The sequence below is a fragment of the Camelus bactrianus genome, chromosome 3 (assembly GCF_048773025.1).
Source record: "Camelus bactrianus isolate YW-2024 breed Bactrian camel chromosome 3, ASM4877302v1, whole genome shotgun sequence".
NCBI classification, from domain to species: Eukaryota; Metazoa; Chordata; class Mammalia; order Artiodactyla; family Camelidae; genus Camelus; species Camelus bactrianus.
This window is the reverse complement of record NC_133541.1, coordinates 101,670,372-101,694,552: the sequence shown is the minus strand read 5'-3', so window position 1 is coordinate 101,694,552 and position 24,181 is coordinate 101,670,372. Positions and strand designations below refer to the sequence as shown.

Genomic DNA, 24,181 nt, shown 5'->3' with positions numbered 1-24,181 from the left:
TCTATTAGATATGGGCAAAGCCACATCCTATCTCCCATTTTATCGGTAAGAACTTGCAGCTCAGAAAGGATATTGGACAGGTTCAAGGCTAATTAGGGCACAGCCAATTAACTGTAATCTCTCTCTCTCTCTCTCTCTCTCTCTCTCTCTCTCTCTCTCTCTCTCTCACACATTTTTTTTCCTATCCCCTGGTTCCTTTAAAATCCGTGTCAGTGCCTAACAGAAGGGCTTGTTCTGTTAAGGATGCCTCCAATCTAAGCAAAAGGTTAAGTTTCAGAAACAATATAACAACACACTCAAAAGAGCACCAGACAAATACTAACTGGCTATAGCGCACAAGGACCTAAACAGTAGACGTCAAAGAGCTTGAGGGCTGGCAACAATTCCACTTTGAGGAATCTATCCTATGGAAGTGCTGGGATCCACACACAAAGGTGGGTGTGCAGATGATCACTGCAGTGCTCTTCTCTGAAAAACTGAGCCAATGAAAATATCCTTCAAGAGTAGATGGGGCAAATAAGCTATGGTATCTCCCCAGAGCAGAGCTCTCTGCAGGCACGAAGAATACACTGTGTACTGACATGGAAGATCTCTCCAGACATAGTATCAACCAGAAAAGCAAAACACAGACTAATTCATATTCTATAACCCCACCCGTGAAAAAAACAAATATGCACAGAAAAAAAGACAAGAAAAAAAAGCACACCAGTGGTTAATTCAAGCAAGGGGGTGCTTTACTCTGTATATGTCTTTGATTCTTTAATGAGAATGTATTCTTGAACTGTGTAATTTTTTTGTCTTTGCTTATGAGATTAGGTCATCCATTTATACTGTTAACTTCCCCCCAAATTTAATTCTTCCCCTAGTCTTATTTCAGAAAATAGCACCATCATTCACATAATTGCTCCAGCTAAAAACATTTGAATCATTCTTGACTTCCCTCTTTTTTCTCATAGCCCAAATGCAATCAAACAGCAAATCCCAAGGGCTGTACGTCCAAAAATACCCAGAACCTGACCACCACATGCAATGCTGCCCCCCAGCCCGAGATGCCACTGCCTTACTTCCCCTATTATAACAGCCTCCTAACTGCTCTTCTTGCCTTCACTTTTGCTCCATTATATCATTCGCCACACAGAGGCCCCCATAATCTCTTAGAAACACAAGTAGAATGATGTCACAAACTCCCCTGGCTTCCCATCACACTTAGAGTGAAACCCAAGGTCCTTTCTGAGACTCAAGACTTCAAGGACCTGGCTTCCGGACTCTCTCCCCATTAATTTGCCATCACCCTGCTCCAGCTACACTGGCCTCCCTGCTGGTCCTAAGACACCCCATGAGCTCTCCCGTCTCACGACTTCTGCCCCCGTTACCACCACCTTAAAAACCCTTACTCAAGTCTAGGGCTTGGAGGACACAGTAAGAACAGAGCAGGGCTCCATATCTGTTGAATAAAAAGCCTTCCTCGGATGGCCTAAAATAACTAATCTGCAACAAACTGGGTTATAATTTCAAAAATTAAAACTAGGGTCAGTCAGAAATTTAATCCAGAAAAGCCACTTTGAGTGTCAGGTCCATCCTGGCACCCCTCCTCTGGCTAATTTTTAAAAATGCAATGGCCCAGACAGGGTAATGGAGTCACCTTCATGAGATGCTTTCCCCAGTAGCTCAGTGGTGATAACTGTTTCTCCCTGACGCATTCTCGTTTTGTCAATTCATAGAGTTTGTGATCATTAGCTTACACTGGCCAGCAGCAGGAAGCTCAGCCTGGGGCCTCCCCCCAGAGGGATACTGACTAGCCTAACTAGAGCAGAAATCTGAACCACAGCCTCATCAGAATCACCTTCCAAGTCCTGGGACATGAAACTGATCACTCAGGTGCATCTGAGGTTGAAGCAAACAGAAGCAAAAAGTCCCCAAATGAGGGTAAAGGGAGAAAATATACCAAGTGGTGTTCAGTTAATCATCAAAAATTTTATGGGACAAAGTAAAAGGATAAAAAAAACCCAAAATATAGAACAGTGTCTGACAAAAAGATGTGAATGGACATTTCAGCAGAAAAACGCACTGATGGCCAAAAAGTATATGAAAAATTGTTCTATATGATGAGTCAGTCACCAGGAAAATGCAAATTAAAACCAAGAGACACACCCACTAGGATGGCTACCATCAGAAAGAGAGACAATAACAAGTATTGGTGATAATGTGAAGAAATTGGAACACTTGGACAATACTGGTAGGAATTTTAAAGGATGTTTCTGCTGCAGAAAACAGCTGGATAGATTTTTAAAGAATTAAACCTAAGTTTATCCATACTCCTAGGTAGGAAATGAAATAAGAAATGAAAACATATGTCCACACAAAGAAATTGAAACTATTCTGCACGATACTGTAATGGCCAATACATGTTATTATACATTTGTCAAAACCCATAGAATATACAACCCGAAGAGGGAACCCTAATGTAAACTATGGACTTTAGTTAATAACACTGTATCACTTTTATAACAAATGTACCACCTGAGAGGAGTAAGTGTGAGAAACTCTCTATACTTTCCACTAAATTGTTCTGTAAACCTGAAAACAGCTCTAAAAAATAAAGTCTACTTATTATTTTTTTTAAAAAAGGAGGGAAGGGGCTTAAGCCTCCATTGATGAGCTGAGAACTATAGATAAGATGCAATTTATTCACTCCAATGGAGAACAGAATACTTGGATTAAAGTGGAAGGCTTTTTTTTTTTTAAAGCCAATGTTATATAAAAACTACAAAATCTTGTTGGATATAATTTGCCGCTGTTTATATTTGTATGAGTAATACTGCAAATGTCAGTACTGCAAATTACCACCATTTACAAATAATTAGGAAATGCCTTTTTTTTTTCTTGTATTCACAAGGTGCTAAAGCAAAGCAAAGAGACTGAGAAAAAACTTTTTGCTACCTAACTCCATACCCATTTGTTCCATTAGGATTTTGTGACTAATATAATTACTCCTCAACAAAGCAGGTGGACACTGAACATCCTTTGGGAGTTTATACCATTAATGAAGGGCTCATCTCATTACTGCAAAAACCCTACACCAAATCCTAGAAATACAAATGGGCAAAGTGCTATAAAGCATACAACTCTTTCTCTTTTTTTCTCCCTTTTTTTTAAATTGAAGTATAGTCAGTTTACAATACTGTGTCAATTTCTGGAAAAGCAAACAACTCGATGTTTTTTTCTTTTTTTTTTTTTTTTAACTCTTGTCTTAATGAGCAAAGAGGATGAACTATTTATCTTGACAAATCAGACCCAGGAACAGGTTTTCAGCCTCCATGTGCAATGCTTTATTACCTGGTTAAAAGAGAATCACTTTCAATTATAAAATAAGTCATGGGATGTGATAAACAGCCTGATGACTATGGCTAATAGTCCTGGAGTTGTATATGTGAAAGCTGCTAAGAAAGTAGATCTTGAAAGTTCTCATCACAAGAAAAAAACATTCTGATTATGCATAGTGACCGATGTTAACTAGACATACTGCAATGAGCATTTCATAATACATACAAATACCAAATCATGTTATACCCCTGACACTAAAAAAAATTCTGTATGAATTATATGCCAATTTTTTAATTTTTTAATAAAAAAAGAAATTAATACTAGCAAAGTATGTATTTTCTAAAAAATCTTTAAAGAGAGAGCGAATCATTGGTAATCGGCGCTACCCCAAAGAGCAACTCAATTGCTTCAAAAATCCAAGAGCTCGTCAGACGCCCCCATCTGCCTCATTACCCTACAACTGTTCTTTAATCCCACGATGAAGAGAGAAACACAGAACTTCAGGGCACAGTACAGAATCTTAGCTACTCTTCCTGCCCAGGACTCAGAGTCTGAAAAACAACGGGGACGCTGCTCTCACTTAACCTAGCACCTGCTGCATGTCCCTCCTTTCTAGGGTCTAGATCACTGAAGAATGTACATCTTCACCGCCAGCATCTTTACTGAAGCACTGAAGGGTCACGTTCAAGAGAAGGCCCTACAGTCCAATGCCAGGTTCAAAACCTGATTGCACCTCTCCCTAGCTGTGTGACCTTAGACGAGTTCCCCGAACTTTAAAATGCAGACAAATGAGAGTATTCATCTCACAGGATGGTGGGAAAGGCTAACAAGATGTGTGTGCATTTAGCAGAGGGCTGGGCGCTCGGTGAGAGCTCAATCAACAAGAACTGCCGGCAAGGTTTCCATTGGTTTGTTTGTTTTTTGTTTGTTGAGGATGCTGACAGTGCTCCCAAGGCATCACAGTGTCTACGTGGCAGAGCCTGGAGTGACCATCAGGTCTGCCCGATAACACAGACCTGGCTGCTAACGCTGCACTGTGCTCCTCAGATCTGGGGCTGCTCAGCCTGCACGTCACTGCGTTCCAGTTACCTCCTCAGAGTCCGCTTCTTAAATGAACTCAACACGGATGTGCTCCTTGTCTACATAAAGGGGATGGAGTCACATATAGATGGAGTCCAAGTGGATTCTTCGAGGGACTTCTACAAAAAGAATGTTAAGTCAAGTGCCATTGAGGATGACTAATTTCCAGAATCCAGACCAGTGTGAAGGTGGCATTATTCCTGGAGATGACTGGTTACCCACCTAGGAGCAAAGAAGACTTCTGAAACATTTAAGACATACGTGCTTTTTCTGGAACACACCTGTCAGATTGGACATTTAGATTAAAGGCAATCAATGACAAAGTGCACTATTTAAGAATGTAGATATGAAACAATTTTTACTTTTTTTTCCCTGTAACATGAGTTCAGGGTCCCTCTTGAACCTCATGAATGCCCTCTAGCAGATATTATTAAAACTACTGAGATCTCATTCTTTCTTTTCTCTTAAGTAACACACTATCTAAATGTTCTTTTTTCACACATTAACAAAAAATCTTACAAGTATGATCCGACTTAAGTACATCAGACTTTTTATCCACCTCTCCTAGGGTTCAAGTTCAAAATATAGACTTTTGCTTTGTTTACATACAAGGCTACAGATTTCTACAAACCTATTTCTGTTAAAAGATAAATGTCCCCTGAATTTAAGATTTGACACTGACAGACAAGTAACTGCTAAAATCTACTGCTGTTATTTTCTTTGCAGGCATCCTTGTTAGACTACTTATTTCTGTTAAAATCCACTGTGGTTGCCTTGGAGATGTGATACAGGTCAGAGATCTCAGAATTGCTAACCACTGAGAATGTAGTGAAAAAGGCATGTCATCCCCAAAAAGCCTCATGAAAACTACGGGCTCAGCTAGGAAAATATAAATACTTTCACTTCACTTTGTAAAAAAAAAAAAAAAAAAAAAAAAAAAAGTGTCACCCAGTAGGATACCAACCCCAGAGTAAGGCTTTATTTAGTATCACACACCCTGCGCCAACTTGACTGAATGAAAGCTCACTGAGAGAAGGGGCTGGATCCTTCATCTTGTTTTGGTAGTCTCCTCTGCATCCATCAGCTAGAATGAATCCATTCCCTGTCCCCTCTATGAGAAATCTGGGTTTTCCCCAGGGCATGGTTCAGTCTTTGGGACCTCACCCTCTATTTAAACCCCCTGAAGGAGAGCAGCTTATGGATTCAAAGTTCCCCCACTTGAAATTCCAATCAAGAACTCTGTGCCTATAGCTGTTCACCACCATCCTGGAGAAAACTATTAAAATGACACTCCCAGTGTCTAGAATTGGCAAATCCATAGAGACAGGAAACACATTAGTGGTTGAGCAGGACGAGATGGTGGGGAGGGAGGACTTGGGAGAAAACGATGGGGAATGACTGCAGGTGGAGATGGGGTTTCTTCTGGGGGTGCTGAAAATGCTCTAAGGTTGATGGCAGCACAGTTCTGTGAATGGACTAAAAACCACTGAATTGGATGCTTTAAATGGGTGATCTGTATAGTAAGGCAAGTTCTATCTCAATAAAACTGGTATTATAAAATGTGCATTTCTGCCCCACCCCACCCACCTTAGACTATTAGAATAAGGAAGGGTACTCTGAGAAAAAACGTCAAACCTAAAGGGGCATCTCCCTAGGAACAAGTACACAGACCAACTCCGCAGGTGGACAGAAATACAGTTTCTGAAAACCCACACACCCTCTCAAAACCAACAGCCTAATTCATTTTCAGCTTCATGAAACCACAGTTGATTTGCTGTCGAGTCCATGAGACAGTCAGACATGAAGTCTAATGCATTTTGCAAGCTTTTCCTACAAGGTCGAGTGAGGCAGACAGCTTGGCCACTGAGTGGGGATAGTTAATCTAGCAAGAAGACTGACAATTTAAGCTACCAGAATGTTATGATGGACAGCAAAGATGTTGGGAGACTTACTTATTTTTTTCTTTTTTTTTTCTGGCATAACCATGGCTTTATACAAACAGAGTTACCATGACTTTTCCCACCAGTGGTTAATACATACACAACTGTGTAAGTTACCACCAACTGGCATGAAGGAGGCATGGGCCTAACTCTTTGCACCCAAATCAGTAAACGTCCATCTGCTCTTAGTGACTCTTGCTTGGAGTCTCCCACCCTGAATGCTGGAAGATACCAACAGCTACCATTAATTGAGTAGTGTTATGTGCCAGGCTCCAAGCTAAGTATGTTCTTTACATGCACTGTTTCATTTAGCCCTCACAACACCCCTAGGAGATCAGTATGGCTATCTCATTGTTCACAGGAGGAGTTTAGGCTTAGTGACTTGGCCAGAGTCCACTTGTAAATGATGGGGTCAAGAATCAAACCCAGGAAATCCTAAAGCTCTTAATTATGCAAGTTGGAATTTCATCCCAGCCTCTATCATCTCTATAGAAAGAAAAAAAGACTAAAGCACACAGAATCCTCTTGACTGAGACACAGATTAAATAGGTCAAGGGAAGAGTGCCCACCAGGGAAAAGGCCTGGACAAATCAGTACAGAAAAAAGTGACTGGGAGTCACCACATCAAACAAGAGCTTTCAAGGATTTTTTGAAATGTAAGTCCCAAATTATTTTATTGCTCATCTTCCATGTGTCCAGCCCAGAGGTTTGAACTTCAGAGAAAGGCTGCAAGGGGTCATTTGTTTACCAGATTCTCAAGGGGATTCAAGAGACAACAGACCTACACAACAGTTTTGTTTCAGGATTAAATGCACAGGCTCTGGAATCAGACAACTTGGGTTCAAGGGTTCAAGTACACTTAATTGCTGTGATGGCTTGGGTAGGTTACTGACCTCTCCGATCTTCGGTTCCCTCATTCATAAAGTGGAAGTAGCGATAATGATCTAGCTGAAATTTGGCAAACCCTGGAGGCCAGTTTTATTGCCTCAGATTAATACACAAAGGAAACCTAAACCCAAAACGAAATGTGAATACTAATTATAAAATAAAGTCATAAAATTTTAGAGCTGGAAGAGCCCGTAAATTATCTACACCAGTGTTATTTATTTTTATGTATGTATTTTTTAAAACACTGGCTTTACATTTCCAGTAGTGATAAAGATGATCTAAAGGACGTGAATACACAAATACTAACATAGTAGTTAGTATACAATGTAAGAAGCACCTAATGAAAATGCAATGCAGGAAGTCTGGGAAATAGTAGGCACCTCCACCGTCTTTAAGAGGTCACATGACCCCTTCAAGTAGTAGCAGGAGCAGGAGAGCAAAGTTGGTAGTAGAGCTCAATATTAAGAGATTGGAACACCAAGTTCTCCCCCGAGTTACAGAGCTGGTCCATTCCATTAGACGACTCAAATAACTCTTAAATTTTATCACCACATTGTTTCCTCCTTCCCAAAGAATTCTTGCACCACTCCCTGCCCTGCCAAAAAACAGTAGCAGGAAAATAAACTGCCAGTCACACAAATGCACCCTCCTCAGATTCAAGGCTAAGATACAAAATGCAAGTCCAAATTCCAACAGGCTTGGTCCAGGGGGTCCGTTCTGGGCAAGAGGGATGGGGCAGGATTAAGAGCTGGGCATCAGCAGGAACTCCATCTCTGGCTCAGACCATGTGGGAATTCAAAACAGCCCTGCCATTAGTGCTGTATGGCTCTGGGCAGTGAGTCCTCCAAGCCTGTTTGTAAAATGAATAACATTATATGAGCTAATCCGTGGGTGAAGCAGTGCCTGGCCAGCAGTAAGTCTCTACAGCCACAGGGGTAACAAAATAGTCGCTGCTACCTTCTCAGAGCCCAGAGCAACATCCAGCACACAGCAGGCACCCCAAATGTTTCCTGAATAAAGCAGAGGCCCAATTATTGCCAGCCTGAGATGGAATCAAAATTCCAGTGGGCCCCTAACTTACTCCAAACCAGGAATTATATATTCCCTGAAACAAGGATGGCCCTGGTCATTGGCAAAGGAAGAGTCTGTTCATATATTTTAGGTCACAGCCCCCAGCAGAGACCCTGCCTCTGAGGAGCCTCATCACACTTCCATGCTCATTTCACCTCCAAAAGACTGGCATTTGCTGCCCTGGGGTTCCATTGTCTCCTTCATTTTTAGAAGCAACAGCCTCACAAAATGACATCTCAGGCACTTGACTCTGTCTCCTTTAAAGAGGCTTGGGGACAATTCTCACAGCTAGGGTCCCACTTTGCCAGTGGAAGCTTTTTTAGCTGAAAGATATCAACTATTATGAAATCCAACACAGAGAAAGGAAAAGTGAAGTCAAAGACAATTTCATGATCTGCCTTTATGTTATTCCTGATTCTTAAAACTAAAAGATAGACCAGAATCTTTTTAAATGGGTAAGCTGAAAAGGCACCCAAAATTGATCTCAGCAACCCAAGGTGCTCATCCTTAGAGCACTCCTGTTTGGCCAGAAGGAAACACTCTCTGGCTCTGCGAAAGTCACGGGAAATTATACACAGGGTGCAAATTTCATTTTCTCCCCTGCCAAAAGGAAATTTGCAAAAATGGTTTTACAGAAGGTTAGAGAATCTCTAAGGATGAATTTAAACTCCTACTGAACAAGGGCATTCTTTCTCAGACCTTTTAGTTTTCAAGGATAATGGGAGAGGTAAAAAGGAGAGCGAGGGAGCTGCAGAGGGAGAGAGTGAGGATATGTTCGTTCTATTTTTAAACCCTCGCCCACAGTTTAGAGTAAAGGAACACTCTGATTCTGTACTCCCACCCCTATCACCTTCTGCTATACACAAGAATCAGAACCTGCACACGTACGGGGCCCTGATTCTAGATCTGGGGGTTACAGGCTGCCAGCACTCCAAAGAATCGCAAGCTGCCCAACCATTCCACCCATCCCTTCTCTGGGCAGCGACTGTGCCTTTCGGGGAACCTAGAGGCCCTGAGCTGGCTGGAGCTGCATCCAGGAAGCGAAGCAGGCAAACTCGTCTTTTCCCGAGGAGGGGCAGCGCCCCCTTGGTGGGACACGCTCCATTCCCAGGGCTGGGCACCCAGGGGTGAGCAACTCTTCCCCAGGGGAGCCAGAGTCGTGGACGCGATGGGGTTTCCCAACAGACTGCGGCGCGCCAGGCACTCCAGTCCCGGGACACCTGTGTGCTGCGCACACCCATTCGCGCTCGGTCACCTCTCGGCTACCCCAGAATGCAAACCGCCGGACGACGGGTCTCTCTCCTCATCGGACGGTTGCTAGCTTGCCCATTTTACGTACCCTTCTCTCCTGATTACAAGCATCTTCACCTGTCCCTCAGCGCCCAGGAACAGAAAACCAGCCGGGCGCGCGACCCCCAGCGCTGAGCGCCGCCCGCCCGCCCCTCGCGCCCCTCCCGCCCCGGGGCTCCGTCCCCGCTGGGCTCAGGGGCACTCACTCTTGAGCGCGCTGATGAGTGACTTCCCGTCCTTGATGAGTTCCTTGATGAATTTGTTAGTCTTGTCTAGCTCCGCTTCGTGCGACTTGAGCGTCTCTCGGAAGTGCGGGCTGTCGAGGCAGCAGTCGCTGAATTCGAGCGCGGGGAGACCCATGGTGCCCGCGGCGCCCAGCTGGGGGGCGCGCCTCCCCCGCAGCCCCGGAGGCCCGCAGTCCGGAGCAAGCACGCGGAGGGACCCCGGCTGGAATCCCCGACGGCCGCCGGCTCCACAGGTGTGGCGCGGGGCTCGCCCTCCGCGCGGTGTCCGCGGGAGCGCAGGACTCCCGAACCTAGTCGGGACCCGGACGAAGGGCGGCTGCTTCGGCGGGGTGCAACCGAGCAACCGGCGAGCAGGAAGCGCAGCGGCAGACCCGCAGTGGCGCCGGGAAGCCGACGAGCAGTCGAGCGAGTGCAGCCGCCGCCTCCCCGCCTCCTTCGCTCGTTCGCTCTCCAGCAGCCTCGAGCGCCCTCTCACAGCAGCCTCGACCGCCCAGCCGGCGTCCGGGCCGCACGAACCTGCTAGCAATGACCTAATCCCAGCCGGACCAATCAGCGCCTCGCCTCAGCCCGACCCCCGGGCCTCCCGGGGACGCCCCGCCCTTCCGTGGCCTTAACCCAATCAGCGGGGCCGGGAGGCGGGGCCTTGCTAGGGGGCGGGGCCAACGCCACCGCCTAGGTCCGCAGCACAAGCCCCGCCCACTCCCGCCCGCGCGGTTGTTGCAGACCCGGAGCCCAGAGGGTGATCGCTGCGGTGCATGCGCCCGGTTACCCCGGACCTTGACGGCCTCCTGCGACCCGAATCCAGCTCCGAGATAGTGCGTCTGCAGGTCTGGGGAGGGGAGGAGCCCAGACGCGCCGAGCATGAAAAATCTGAGAAATAGGGATGCAGTTCCTGTCATACTGCTAGCAATCGATCTTGCACACAAAATGCAGCCCCCTGCACCAAGAGAACTCCGAGCAAACCTAGCGACCCCATCGCCCCTAGGCACATGCTCCTTCTTCCAGTCGAGCAGAACGTATTTGCATCTTAAAATTACCAAGCTCTCTTGCCTGCAGTCTTCCTGCCCCCTACAGTCCGGCCCCCTCACGGCCACTCCTGCTCAAAACCCGCCCACAGCTGCCCGCAACTGAAAGATCTAAAATCCTTAGGAGAGTTTCAGCTGCCCGTCGTTTTCCTGCTGGGCACCTCACACAATATACAATATACAATTTATTCAATTTTACATAATTACATCCATTGCCTACCGTCCTTCGCTGCATTGTGAGCTTTCCCCAGCACAAGCCACCTTGGTTCTGTCGTGCGTTGCGGCATCCCTATCACCTGGAACAGTGGCTGACATTTAATAACATGTTGCGCGCTTACCATACGCTAAGCGATTAATAAACATTTATGGAATAAACGAAGCATCCTTTCCCGTGTCCCTCTCCACCTTCCACCCGCAATTTGTTGCCCTGTTTTCCTTTGGTCCCACCACAGGACTCAACTCAGGCAGCTCACTCTCTGCCCTTGTCTGGCTGGATCCTACAGTATCTAGTGCTGAACTGTGAACTCCTCGAGGATGGGGACTGTCCTCGAATAAATTATTTGTATTTCTGGGAACTAACAGCCTTTCAGTTAGGTGGAGTTTTTTTTTTTTTTTTTTTTTTGGTCTCCGTGTTCTGTTTTTCACATAAGTCAGCTATGTGCAGACACTAGGCTAGATGCTAGAGGAGCAAAGATGAACAAGGCAGAATGAACTTTGCTGCTGGTTAGTGGGAGAGACAGAAGTGACAAGGAATAGAAATGCTGCATGGTAATTTAGGATAGAAGGCCTGGGTGCTTGGGAACATCAAAAAGGGGTTGCTAACTCAGGGGGCCAGAGAAGGCATCTATGTTGAGATATTGATTGATTTATGAAATGCATAAATGAATGAATGAATGTGATCTATTTGCCAGTTGTAGCTACAAATTTAGACTTGATAGCAGGCCCAAAGAACTTCAGATGGATAATTAAAACCCTGAAAATAGTTGTTCCTCACTTGCCAAGAATGAGAAAGATCTGAAATGGAAATTCCATGAAACTAAATATGTTTAATGCTATATCTCAAGCACTTAAAAGTAGGTGTTCTGGTTCTCAATTGTTACGTAACATATCACACCAAAACTTAATGGATTAAAACAATTATGATCATTTTATTTCCTCTCATAGTCTCTGTGGGTCAGGAATTTGGGGGGGAGCTTGGCTGGCTGATTCTGACTTGGGGTCTCACATGTGTCTGAAGTCAGATGGTAACAGGAGCGTCTCCTCTTCAAGTGGGCTCAGGGCTTCATTGTGTGGTCTCTATATGTGGCCTAGTTGGGTTCCCTCACTGCATGGCGGCCTCAGGACCCTACTGTGAACATTCCAGCTCCCAAGAGGAAAGCTGCATCACTTTTTATGACCTAACCTTGGAAGCCAAACACTTCTTCCACCTTCACTGGCTACAAGCAAGTCACAAGCCCAGAGTCAAGGAGATGGCAATTAGACTGTACCTCTAGATGGGGAAGTGACAAGAAAGGGAGATGTTAATACGGCCATCTCTGAAAAAAACAAAGAAACAAACAATCCGCCACAGTGGGCCTAGCACATGATAAAGTATTCAACAAATGTTAAATGAATGAAACAAAATAAGGTCCACAATTATTTATTTTATCCTATTGAGGAATATTAGGCAAATGTGTATAAAGTAATAAATACGTGTTAATAATATACTAGCTATCATTTGTTAAGCTCTTAGTTTGTACCAGACACTATGCTAAATTATTTATATGTATTTAATCCCTATAAAGTAAGATGGGTACTATGATAATCCCCATTTTTCAGATGAGAAATTGAAGCCCAGAGTTGTAACTCGAACCAGGTTTCCTAGCTATGAAGTGTGTGTGCCACATATATATACACAAACATATACCTTAATATGCCCACTTACAGATGTGTAAGTGTGTGGATAGCAAGCATGTAAACGTCCTATGAATTTAATTCAGAATTTCCACAAAGACCTCTCACACTTTCAGCAATATTATCTGAAAAGGAGAATCAGAATGCAGTAGTATTGAGGACAGAAACGGGGACCTGGAAGGTGCAGTTGTCTCTCTCTTCCTGGAAAATAACCTTCATGAGATAGAGATTTTGTGTTGTTCACTGTGCAGCCCTGGCACTTAGAACAGCAATAGGTACATCAAAGAAGCACAGTGCCCATGGGAGGGGTACCTGTTTAATAAGGAAGAAACTGTGGCTCGTGTAACAGCATAGGATGTGGCCATGAATGCAAATAGAACAGTTAAGGCCCAGAAATCTCTTTCATATGAAATATAGAAATAATCTAGGCAAAATGATTTAGGCTAAATTCTTTGCATGAATATCTGAATTCCTTCAAATTAACTAAACAATTAGTCCAAATAGTTCCACTTTTGGTATCAATGTATTTTAAAGCTATGTTATTTCTGACTTCAATTGTCCAATTAACTTTACATCTGGCATACAATTACCGCTCACGTGTAGAAAGCAGGAAAGCATTCTCACGTTATCTCTGTGCTCACATAATCTGATGTGGACAGGGGCAGCTCACTCGTGGTCCCTGAACACAACCTAGGGAACAGGGCTGGTCCATGATGAAAGTTCATCAGTCCTCACATAACTGAGGACCAGGGACAGTGTAGCTGCAGGGCAGCTTCTGACAGCTTAAGGTGATGACATCAGCACAGGATCTCTCTCTCTCCATCCCTCCAGCTGACCTTCCTCTGTGATGCCTTCATTCTCAGTGGCTCTCTCTGCTTCTCCAAACTTACATCCAGCAGTATTAGCAGTAAGAAAGTTTTCTTTTCAAAAAGTCTAGCAAAAATTACAAGACTGAAACCAGGCATGAAATGGCACCGCTCCCAACACACAAAGCATTCGGAGGAGTTGCTCCGCGAAAAGACAAGCAAAGTGCCATGAACAGAAGAGAGAATTGCTGCTGAACAGGCAGAAGCAATAACATGCAGTACACCTGACCCATCTCCCAAACCCCCTCAAACTCATTGCTCCTTGTGCTGTGTTCCCATGGTTTTCGAATTCTCGATAGCACTCACTCATTCTTTTTTAGAGTTGATACCATATGTTTCTTCACAGAGTGACTTCACCTTTGTATTATTACTGTATAAGACATCAGTTTTCCTACTTTAAAATAATGATTTGGGGGTAATGGAAATGTTCCAAATCTCTACCGTGGTACACAGGCTTCAACGTTTATTAAAATTCATGGATGCATTTTATTTTATATAAATTATGTATCAATCAAATTGGTTTTAAAAAATGATGATGGTGGTGGTGATGATAACAATGATATTTCCTAAGTTTCTGCTGTGTAGTAGGATCCAGGCTAAGCACTTTATTGCATTTCCTCACATAATCTTTGGGAGAATCCTGGGAACTAGGTACTAGGACCATCCCCACTTTTTAGATAAGACAGCTAAGGCTTAGAGAAGTAAAATGCCTAAGGTCACATAGTTAGTGGTGGCACTAGGCTTAGAATTCAAATCTGTCTTCAATAATTATCGCCATACAAGATATCTATAAGAAAGATATTTTCTATACATAAGAACATTAATAGTAATAACTAAAGACCTAAAAATGGAATACGGATTCACACATGAATGAGAGAGGAGGTATCTTATTCTGAAGTGTGTATGTTTTTCCAAGACCTTTTCCTAGTTTGGAATATAGCAATCATTATACAAGCCACTAATTTGTTTGGGCTTTAAATCCCAGGACCTACAATTTGTGTAGAAGCAGCTGACTGAAGCAGACATGAAGTCCTCACTTTCCTTGAAAGAAAAAAGAGTAGTCGATCCTTATAAAGCCATTGGCTTGTCGTTGTTTAACGGAGGTGACAACACTAAATTAACATTCTTTGGCTTAAGAAATTAATGAAACTCATATTATTTGTACTACACAAGTCTGTTTTATATATTGGCAATATTTTTATTTACATTTTTATGATTTATTTATTCCATGCCTGCCACTTTGCTACCCAATGTCCATTCTTTCCTCTTCCTGACTCATTTATTGAGAAGATACTTACATCACACTTACCAAGTACAAGATACTCTTCCAAACACTTTAGAAAAATTAACTCGATTAATCTCTCAATAACCCTATTATTTTCTTATCCCTATTTTTATAGGGGGAGAAACTGACAATGAATCACTTAAACGCATATAACCACTGAACAGCAGAGCTGAGATTCTTACTGGTAGACTAGCTTCAGGTTTAGGCTATGTTACTAAAAGAACTTCAAATCTGCAGCTAAAGAATTCAAATTCTTATGCTTTCACACAGCTGTTTGTGGCCATGGATCACTTTTCTGGCCAGTGAGATATAATTGGAAATCTCCTAGGTAGGGTTTTGTTTTTTTATACCTTTTTTAGAAAAGTTTTTTTTTTTTTATACAGCTGACATACCTTTTGCCCATCTTCCTTCTCTATTCTTTTTGTCTAGAACATAGATGCAATGCATGGAGGAGGAGCAGCCATCTTGCAACCATGAGGAGGAATGCCACATGCTAAGGATTGTTGGATGGGAAGACAGTGAGAACCAGGTACTTGGTGACATCTAGGAGCCACAACACTTATCCCCCAAGTGTCTACCTCCCAACTACTCATCACATGAAGGGGAAAAAAACACAACCTATTTAAGCCCCATTAATGGGGTTTGCTGTTACTCAAAGCCAAACACAACCCTAACTGATAAAATGCACTAATCACAAAACCTATTGTTTTATGTCCTCCTGAATTTTGGTCATGTGTATTAATACATGGTCCTTAGGTAGTTTCCAAAATGGAAAATTATTAGTTTTGTGGATGGTTTCTTAAACATTTAGAATAAAGATAATATCTGATTTACAGGGCAGGAAATTGTATTAAATGAGGAAAGGTATTTAAGAAAAAGGATAATCCATTAATTAAAAATAAACTTGAGATGAAAGCAGAAAATGCTAAAAGACGATTTCAATAGAACCTCAGGGTTATCTGGGTTGACAAGACTGGTCTATTTCTTATTACACTGTGGCTGCTGAAATGATCAAATAAATCAGCTTACTTATGCAAAACAACTGAAGTAGTCCTCCTCACCCTGCTCTCCTTCTTGCCTTCTTATACGTGTGTATACTTAAATGCACATTAGCGTGTTAGAGGTTCCGAGAAGTCCTGCAGTAAACAATCCTGTGAGATTTTGCTCAACCCACTATTTCTCGTGTTTCTTTGAGCACAGAATCCTATTCTACCCCCCCCTCCAGTGTCACATCCCACATAGCACCCTATGAAAGACAATGAACAGTGTCATAGACAACAGAAATAAGGACTTAAGGAGAAAGGGGTAATTTCCAGTCTTTTGGTTGCCATTTCAGTGGTTGCAAAATAGAAATTTTGTTGTGGGGAATTAATAAACTTTCTAAAGCAACTGGGAAACTATCATGTCCAACTTCAAATCCTCATTAATGGCTGGACTTCTCTTTCATGGGAATTCATATTCTGTTAGATGGCTCTGGTTTGGAGGTGATGCTGAGGTTTTTAATGGGTGCCTGGGTCTACTGAAGGTGGCACTGGTGGGGCAGAAGACGGCAATATTTCAACAGAGAAGTGATTCCATCACTTCCTTTTAGGGAGAAGCCAGTATGAAAAATCAATGCTAAAATGGTTTACCTTCATCTAAACACAGGGCAAAGGGGCTATAATATCTGCTGTAACTACAACAGTGGATGATGGCAAATTTCTTTTACTTTCTTCCCTACTTCCTTTTGTGTTTCTTTTCTGGAATTTCCCATTGCTATATTTCTATTACCCCAAACTTTTTTATAGAAAAATTTTACTTATGAAACTCACAGCTGTAATACTCTCAAACTAAAACACTAATATTTTTCAATTTAAAAACTGGACATTTTTTAAAGGTTGTTTTGCCCAAAAAAGTAACAATGTGAATCACCCTTGTGCTTCCCAAACCTGGTCTGATGACCTGGGCCTGCCAAGAAAGAAGTTTTTTCTGATCCGTCATGAAATGAAAAACATAGTGACTGTGTAATGAGTTTTTTATGAAGCTATGTGTATTCCATTTGAATGAGTGATTTTTGAGATTATATCCTACCTAATATTTGGCATTAATATACTCATTTTTTTTTGTATTAGCATACTCTTTTTTTCTTTTTTTTTTTTGGTAAGATGATGAGTGAAGAAAGTAGCTGTATTCTTTTAAAATATCCTTCGGCTAATTAAAATTTGGAAGTCCTATGTCCCTCCAACTTTGTTTATTGTTTGTTTTATGTCTTATTTGATAGTTAAGAAAGAGCTCCTTGAATCAAAGAAACCTGTGTCTTGTTTGCTGCTGTGTCCCCCATGACCTGTGGAGTTCCTAGCAACAGTAAACGATCAATATAGTTTGACAGATGTTAAAAGATAAACTGAGGCACATCAAAATTGTCAAGAGTCTACTTTAGAAAATATCAATTAGAATCTGGCAGTATCAAACAAGAGTGGTTAGGACAGCTGATACAACTTAACAAGAAAACAAAAACCCAATCCAAAAATGGGCAGAAGACCTAAACAAACATTTCTGCAATGAAGACATACAAATGGCCAATAGGCACATGAAAAAATGCTCAATATCACTAATTATCAGAGAAATGTGAATCAAAACTACAGTGAGGTATCACCTCACACCAGTCAGAATGGCCATCATTCAAAAGTCCACAAACCATAAATGCTGGAGAGGCTGTGGAGAAAAGGGAACCCTCCTACGCTGTTGGTGGGAATGTAGTTTGGTGCAGCCATTATGGAAAATAGTATGGAGATTCCTCAAAAGACTAAAAATAGACTTCCAGCAATCCCACTCCTGGGCATATATCGAGAGGGAACTCTAATTTGAAAAGATACATGCACCCCAATGTTCATAGCAGCTCTACATACAATAGCCAAGACATGGAAGCAACCTAAATGTCCATCAACAGAGGACTGGATAAAGAAGTTGTGGTATATTTATACAATGGAATACTACTCAGCCATAAAAAAGAATAAAATAATGTCATTTGCAGTAACATGGATGAACCTGGAGATCATCATTCTAGGTGAAGTAAGGCAGAAAGAGAAAGAAAGATACCATATGATATCACTCATATGTGGAATCTAAAAAAAAAAAGAAAAAAAGAAAACAGAGGGCACTAATGAACTCATCTACAAAACAGAAACAGACTCGCAGACATAGTAAACAGTCTTATGGTCACCAGCGGAGAGGGGATGGGAAGGGATAAATTTGAGAGTTTGAGATTTGCAAATGTTAACCGCTATATATAAAAATAGATAAAAAAAACAAATTTCTTCTGTATAGCGCGGGGAACTATATTCAATATCTTGTAATAACCTTTAATGAAAAAGAATATATGTATGTATATACATGACTGGGACATCATGCTGTGCACCAGAAAGTGACACGTTGTAACTGACTATACTTCAGTTATAAATGAATAAATAAATAATAAATAAAATAATAAAATGAACACCTAAAAAAAAAAAGTAGTAGGAGCACTCCACCGACAGGAACTAGGGGCAAGGTTTTTGTAACAAAGACTCAGAAGCAAAGCACAGAAGCTATTTGATTGGCTACAGCTTAAGCAGTTGCCTTATTCAGGAAAACCTTGCTGGCTGTTTGTGACTGGTTGTTCTTAAGTTTCATTTTCTCAGCTTCCAGTGCATTGACTGGCTCAGGTTTGAGTTTGCTTACACAGGCCACCAAGGGATTAGAGCCACCTCAGTCTGATGGCCTCCTTGTTTAATTACTTTAACACAGACCAACCCAGAGATTGGCAGACTTTTTCTATAAAGGGCTTCTAGGCTTTAGAGGCCCCACAGGGTCTGTTGTACATATTCAACTCTGCCATTGTGGCAGGAAACCAGCTATACAATCCATCAATGAATGAGTGTGGTAGCTGTGTTCCAAAAATCTTTATTTATGGACAGTGAACTCTGTATTTCACATGATGTACATGTGTTGCAAAATATTCTTCTTTTTATATTTTCCCCAACATTTTAAGATGTAATATCCATTGTTAGTTTGTGGCCACACAAAAACAAACAGCAGGCTAGATTTGCCCAAAGACTATGGGATGCTGACCCTTGGACAAACCAAATGAAAGAACGAGTGACTGAATGCAGAGTAAAACTAGAAATTTCAGAGGAGTAGGTCCCAATCCTTCCTTGGCACTGAGTGACCATGACCTCAGAAAAGCCAAATTAAAGCACTGGAGTAACCTGTTTTCCCAGTTATAAATTAGAGAAAGCAATTCTAATCTATTTCTTAGGGCTATTGTTACTGATAAGTATTATAAATGACAATGAGGAAACATTTTGCAACTAAGGATCAAATAATACATCCATGAGTGTAAAAGAGAAATTAGTAGAGCTACTCAATTGATTTTTTTAATTTAATTTCCTACTGTTTAAAAAAAAAAACCCTCACAAACAAAAATCAGGAGTCCCACTGAACACAAATTAATTATCTTTGAACAGTGCTATTCATGGTGTCACAGAACCATGGCGCTTTAGAACTAAAAGACATTATGGAAAACATTCGGTTCAATCACATTGTTTTAAAGGCAAGGAAACTGCACCAGGGAAGAAAGCTACTTCCCCAAGTTCACTGATTTAAGAGAATGGAAACAGTCTAATAAGGAAAGATACCTTCTGAAGCCTGAATAAGAAATAAGGTCAAAATGAAAAGAGCATAGTGTTTCTATCCCTAGGTTCAAACACTGGCTTTGACACATGTTTTGAATCTCAGTTACTTGCTTTAAAGCAGGAATGATAATTAATATCTCATAGAGTTACAGTTAAGAACAAGTGAAATAATATACACAGCACATTGTCAGGCACATAATAAATGCTCAATAAAATATAACTTGAATTACTATTACATGAACTTTAAAAATCTTACAATTTACCATACCTGCTTAAAAAAAAAAGATTGAAATTGTGGTTTTTAAACTGAGCTAAGAAATGAAACTCACATATTTGATGTTCTATCAAAAATATTTTTGTCTTTATTAGTTGAAATAGTTCAACTATTTCAATATTCAATAGTTAGTTGAATTTCTATTTACAGCATTCCTAGAAGACAATGCAGGGTTGTTTTCAAACTTGAAATCACAAACCAACACACTTTCACTTTAGTATGGAATTTGTCATTGAAATACCTTATTATTTACGGAGAAATACTAGCACCTGTATACTTGTATTTTTGTTTCTTATCTAAAAAAATTTTGTGAAGATAAGGAACGTAGTACTTAAAAGACGTAGTTAAGAATGTCCTCAAATCATCTTTTTCAAAGTGATGCCAAAAGCAAAATCTAGAGCATTGACAGACACGGGTTTTAACCACAGCCTTGCCACTTGCTGGCTTTTCGACCTTGGACAGTTCATCCATCTAAGCCTCAAGATTTTTTTTTTTAATTGAAGTATAGTTGATTTACAGTGTTGTGTTAGTTTCTGGTGTTCTGTGTTAGAATCTGATGTAATTCAGCACAGTGATTCATATATATATATGAATATATACATGTATATATTCTTTTTCATATTCTCTTTTGTTATAGGTTATTACAAGCTATTGAATACAGTTCCCTGTTCTATACTATAGGACCTTGTTGTTTATCTATTTTACATATAGTAGTTTGTACCTGCTAATCCCAAACTCCTAATTTATCCCTCCCAAACCCCTTTCCCCTTTGGTAACCATAAGTTTGTTTTCTGTGTCTGTGAGTCTGTTTCTGTTTTGTAAATTAGTTCACTTGTCTCATTTTTTTAGATTCTACATATAAGTGATATCATATGATATTTGTCTTTCTCTGTCTGACTTACTTCACTTAGTATGATAATCTCTAGGCCCATTCATGTTGCTGCAAATGGCATTATTTCATTCTCTTTTATGGCTGAGTAGTATTCCATTGTGTATATATATACCACAACTTCTTTATCCAGTCATCTGTTGATGCACATTTATGTTGCTTCCATGTCTTGGCTATTGCAAATAGTGTTGCTATGAACATTCAGGTGCACATATCTTTTCCAGTTAGTTTCCTCCGTATATAAGCCTGGGAGTGGGACTTTTGGATCATATAGCCTCAAGGTTTTTAAGTGTAACATGGGATGACAATAGTACCTACCTCACAGGAATGTGGTGAAAATTAATTGATAGAATTCATGTAAATACTTACTTAGACCAGTGACTGTACTATAGTTAAGTGTTCCCCAAAAACGTCAGCTAAATTAAGTGGTAACTAACCACTCTGTTGGAAGATGAACTTTGATAAGCCCAATGTTTATAATCTTTTGTTTCCTCTGGCCGAGGTTAGATAAAAAATGTTAACTGATTTTTCAGTGTAATCCTGTAAATTTTCAAGAGTAGGTGCTCACATGAGGACAGAAATGGAGGTAGGTTTTCTCCCTTGTTCTAGTAAACCTGAAGGAAACCAAGAGCCTCCGGTTCAATTCAGAACTCTAAAAAGGAAAAGATTTGCTGGTTACTTTGGAGACATCAGGATCTAAGTCTTCAGGGAAGCTTCCCTGCCGTCCTAATTGAAAACACTCCCCACTCAGTCTCCATTGTTATTCTACATCTTAGAAACCTCTGACTGTTTTCTTCAGGTCAGACAACACTTGGAAGTTATTTTGTTTATTTGTTGACCCCTACACACAACGTCTCCTCTCTCCTGCTCCTCCTCAGTCCACTAGAATGTAAATTCTATGTTGGCAAGGATGGGACAGGGACTGTGTGGTCATGGCTGTAAACTGAGTGCCTAGAACAGTGCCTGCATATTGTAAACTCCCAGTAACTGTCCAGTGAATGAATGAATGAATGAATGATTTTATAAATGGGCAGTGCTGGCAGGTACTTAGTGCTTCAGGCTCTCCTTAGCTGTGTAGGAAAGAAGGTGAACTGATCTTGCAGCTGCCATAAGAGGAAAAGAGAACTAGGGCAATTCACGACCACACAGACCCAGTACTGAAGTGCTGGACCACATGGCCTTAGAATTTCCGGGGAGGGAACAAAGGAAATACACAGCAGCTGTGTGATCCCAGGCCAAGAAATTATACACACACTCGCGTGCACGCGTGTATGCCTACAGAAATAGACTCTCCACTGAGACTTGCGGTCACTTAGAATATGGTAGGTCGTCTCTTATTTCAGGCACAATCATCTTTACTTGGCCTCTGGGTCACTCACTGCCTCTTGGGTCCCATTTGTCACTGGTCCCTCCTCCTCAGTTTCCTTTGTAGATTCCTCCTCATTTTCCCAACTTCTGCACACTAGACCATTCCAGGTAAGTTCTCAAGCCTCTAATCACACACACAGCTATCTAGATGACCCCAACCTGACTCATGGCTACACATACCATCTGCACGCTAACAACCTCCAAATATCTACCCTCTCTGTGACCACTCTTCTGAACTCCAGACAAGTGCACACAACTTGACCGCTCAGCACTCTCCTTGCATACCCAAATAGGCATCTCAAACTTAAAAAGGGACCAGAACTAAACTCTTGATTTTCTTCCCAAACCTTCTCCTCTCAACAGCAAATCCATCTTTGCAGTTATCCAAGCCAAAACACTAAGAGTCATCCTTTCCTTCCCTCTCTACTATCCACATCCGATCACCAGCAAATTCTTCTGGCTGAATCTTCAATATACACCTATAATCCAAACACTTTTCTATCTCCTGGCCACCACCCTGGTCCAAGGCACCATCATCTTTTCCCAAAATATTTCAATAGCCCCCAAAGTAGTCTCTTGACTTCTGCGAATGCTGCCTGTAGTTAGTCTCCTCCAAGCAGTCAGAGTGACCCTAATAGAACATTAACTAAATCAATAATCTCCTCTGATCAAAACCCTCCGGTGGTTTTCCATCTTACCAAAGTAAAAGCATGGTCTGACCCAGGATACCCCTTCTCATCTCATTTCCATCTTCTTCCCCAAGCTCACTCTGCTTCAACTGGATGCCAATCTATATGGATTTCAAATTAATTTAGAAAATGTTAGTCTGAAAATATGGGGAAAGGCTTAAAAGCTATGACTGTAAATATATAAACTGTTTAAGCTAGAGAAATACCTGATTTTTTATTCACCATTCTTCTGATCCGAGGGTATCTGATCAGCATAAGTATTTTAGGGTCTTTAGCATTTGCCTGGAGTTAATCTTTTGGGCCACAAAATGCCAATTAGATTACCTCCAAGTTTCTGCTGATAACCTTTGATCTCAGTCTTGGGTAATATACCCTTTAGCGTTTAGCATTTCAGAGGGTACCTTTTTCACACCGTAAAAGTACCAAGGTTAAAACACCTGCTCCACTTAAGAGGAAACTTAGACCTTCAACACACATTTATTATAATCCTACTATGTTTATGGTACTGGCTAGGCATTGGGAATCAAGGATGAACAAGACATGGCCGTGTCTTCAAGGAACTCACAAGGGAGTCCAGGTAGCAGCAAGGCCAATATTGCCTTGTGAAGGAGGGATGTGCAGTGAGGTATGGAAGCTGACCGGTGGGTACTCAGCTCAGCCTGAAGAGTGTTGACAAGGCTTCCTAGAGGATATGGCACCTCAGCTGAAGTCTAAATGATATGCAGGAATGGGGGCACAGGGTAGGTCATATGCCAAACAGCGGGTAGAGCATGAGCAGAGCTAGGAATCTGTGTGCAGGGAACTACAAACATTCAAGACAAGCCACTCTTAAGGTGAGACTGGAAAGGAAGACAGACAGCAGGACACAAGGGACTTTATATAGCATTTTAAGAGGCATAATCTTTATTCAATAGGCAACAGAGAGCCACTGAGGCAGCAGAGTGTGACTGCTAAATGGACATACTTAGGGGCAGGCAGGCCAACAGGGAGGCTACAGCAGCCCAAGTAGATGCTACAAGTCTGAATTAGGGCGGGAGGCATGGAGATGAAGGAGAAGGGGGCAGGCTAAAGAAATGCTGAGTTACAATTAGTGGACCTTGATGTGAAAGAGGCAAGAAGGAGGAGACAACAATAACCCTGGGGTTTTTATTCTTGAACGTATTACCAAGTCATGTAGGAATAGGATCAGGCAGGAAGAGGATTTCATTGTTAGGTATGTTGAATTTGCAACATTAAGGGAAAGGCATTCATTCACTTATCCATTCATTCAAGACCTCTTCATAAAGTACCTACCATGTCAATGTCCAAGTGTGAATTTGAAGGGAGAGGTCTGGACCTCAGAGAGTTGGGTATCATTACCACGTGGGAAGATCAGGAGTTAACCCGCAAGGATGGTTGACAG

At 41.7% G+C, this 24,181-nt stretch overlaps 1 protein-coding gene across 4 annotated transcripts in view; it reads right to left on the bottom strand.

Moving 5' to 3' along the window:
- ARHGAP26 (Rho GTPase activating protein 26) overlaps window positions 1-11,923 on the bottom strand; it is a 416,457-nt gene extending 404,534 nt beyond the window's left edge. Inside the window, exons 1-2 of one of the 4 annotated variants that reach the window (XM_074360863.1) lie at window positions 11,084-11,795; window positions 9,800-10,708 (exon numbers count right to left, since the gene is read on the bottom strand). In XM_074360863.1, the coding sequence (XP_074216964.1) occupies window positions 9,800-9,953 (154 nt within the window). In that variant the 5' untranslated portion in view covers window positions 9,954-10,708; window positions 11,084-11,795. Of the gene's footprint in view, window positions 1-9,799 lie in introns of all 4 variants that reach the window. The other 3 variants (XM_074360866.1, XM_074360867.1, XM_074360864.1) reach the window with 3 other exon arrangements.
- Window positions 11,924-24,181: the final 12,258 nt, after the last annotated feature.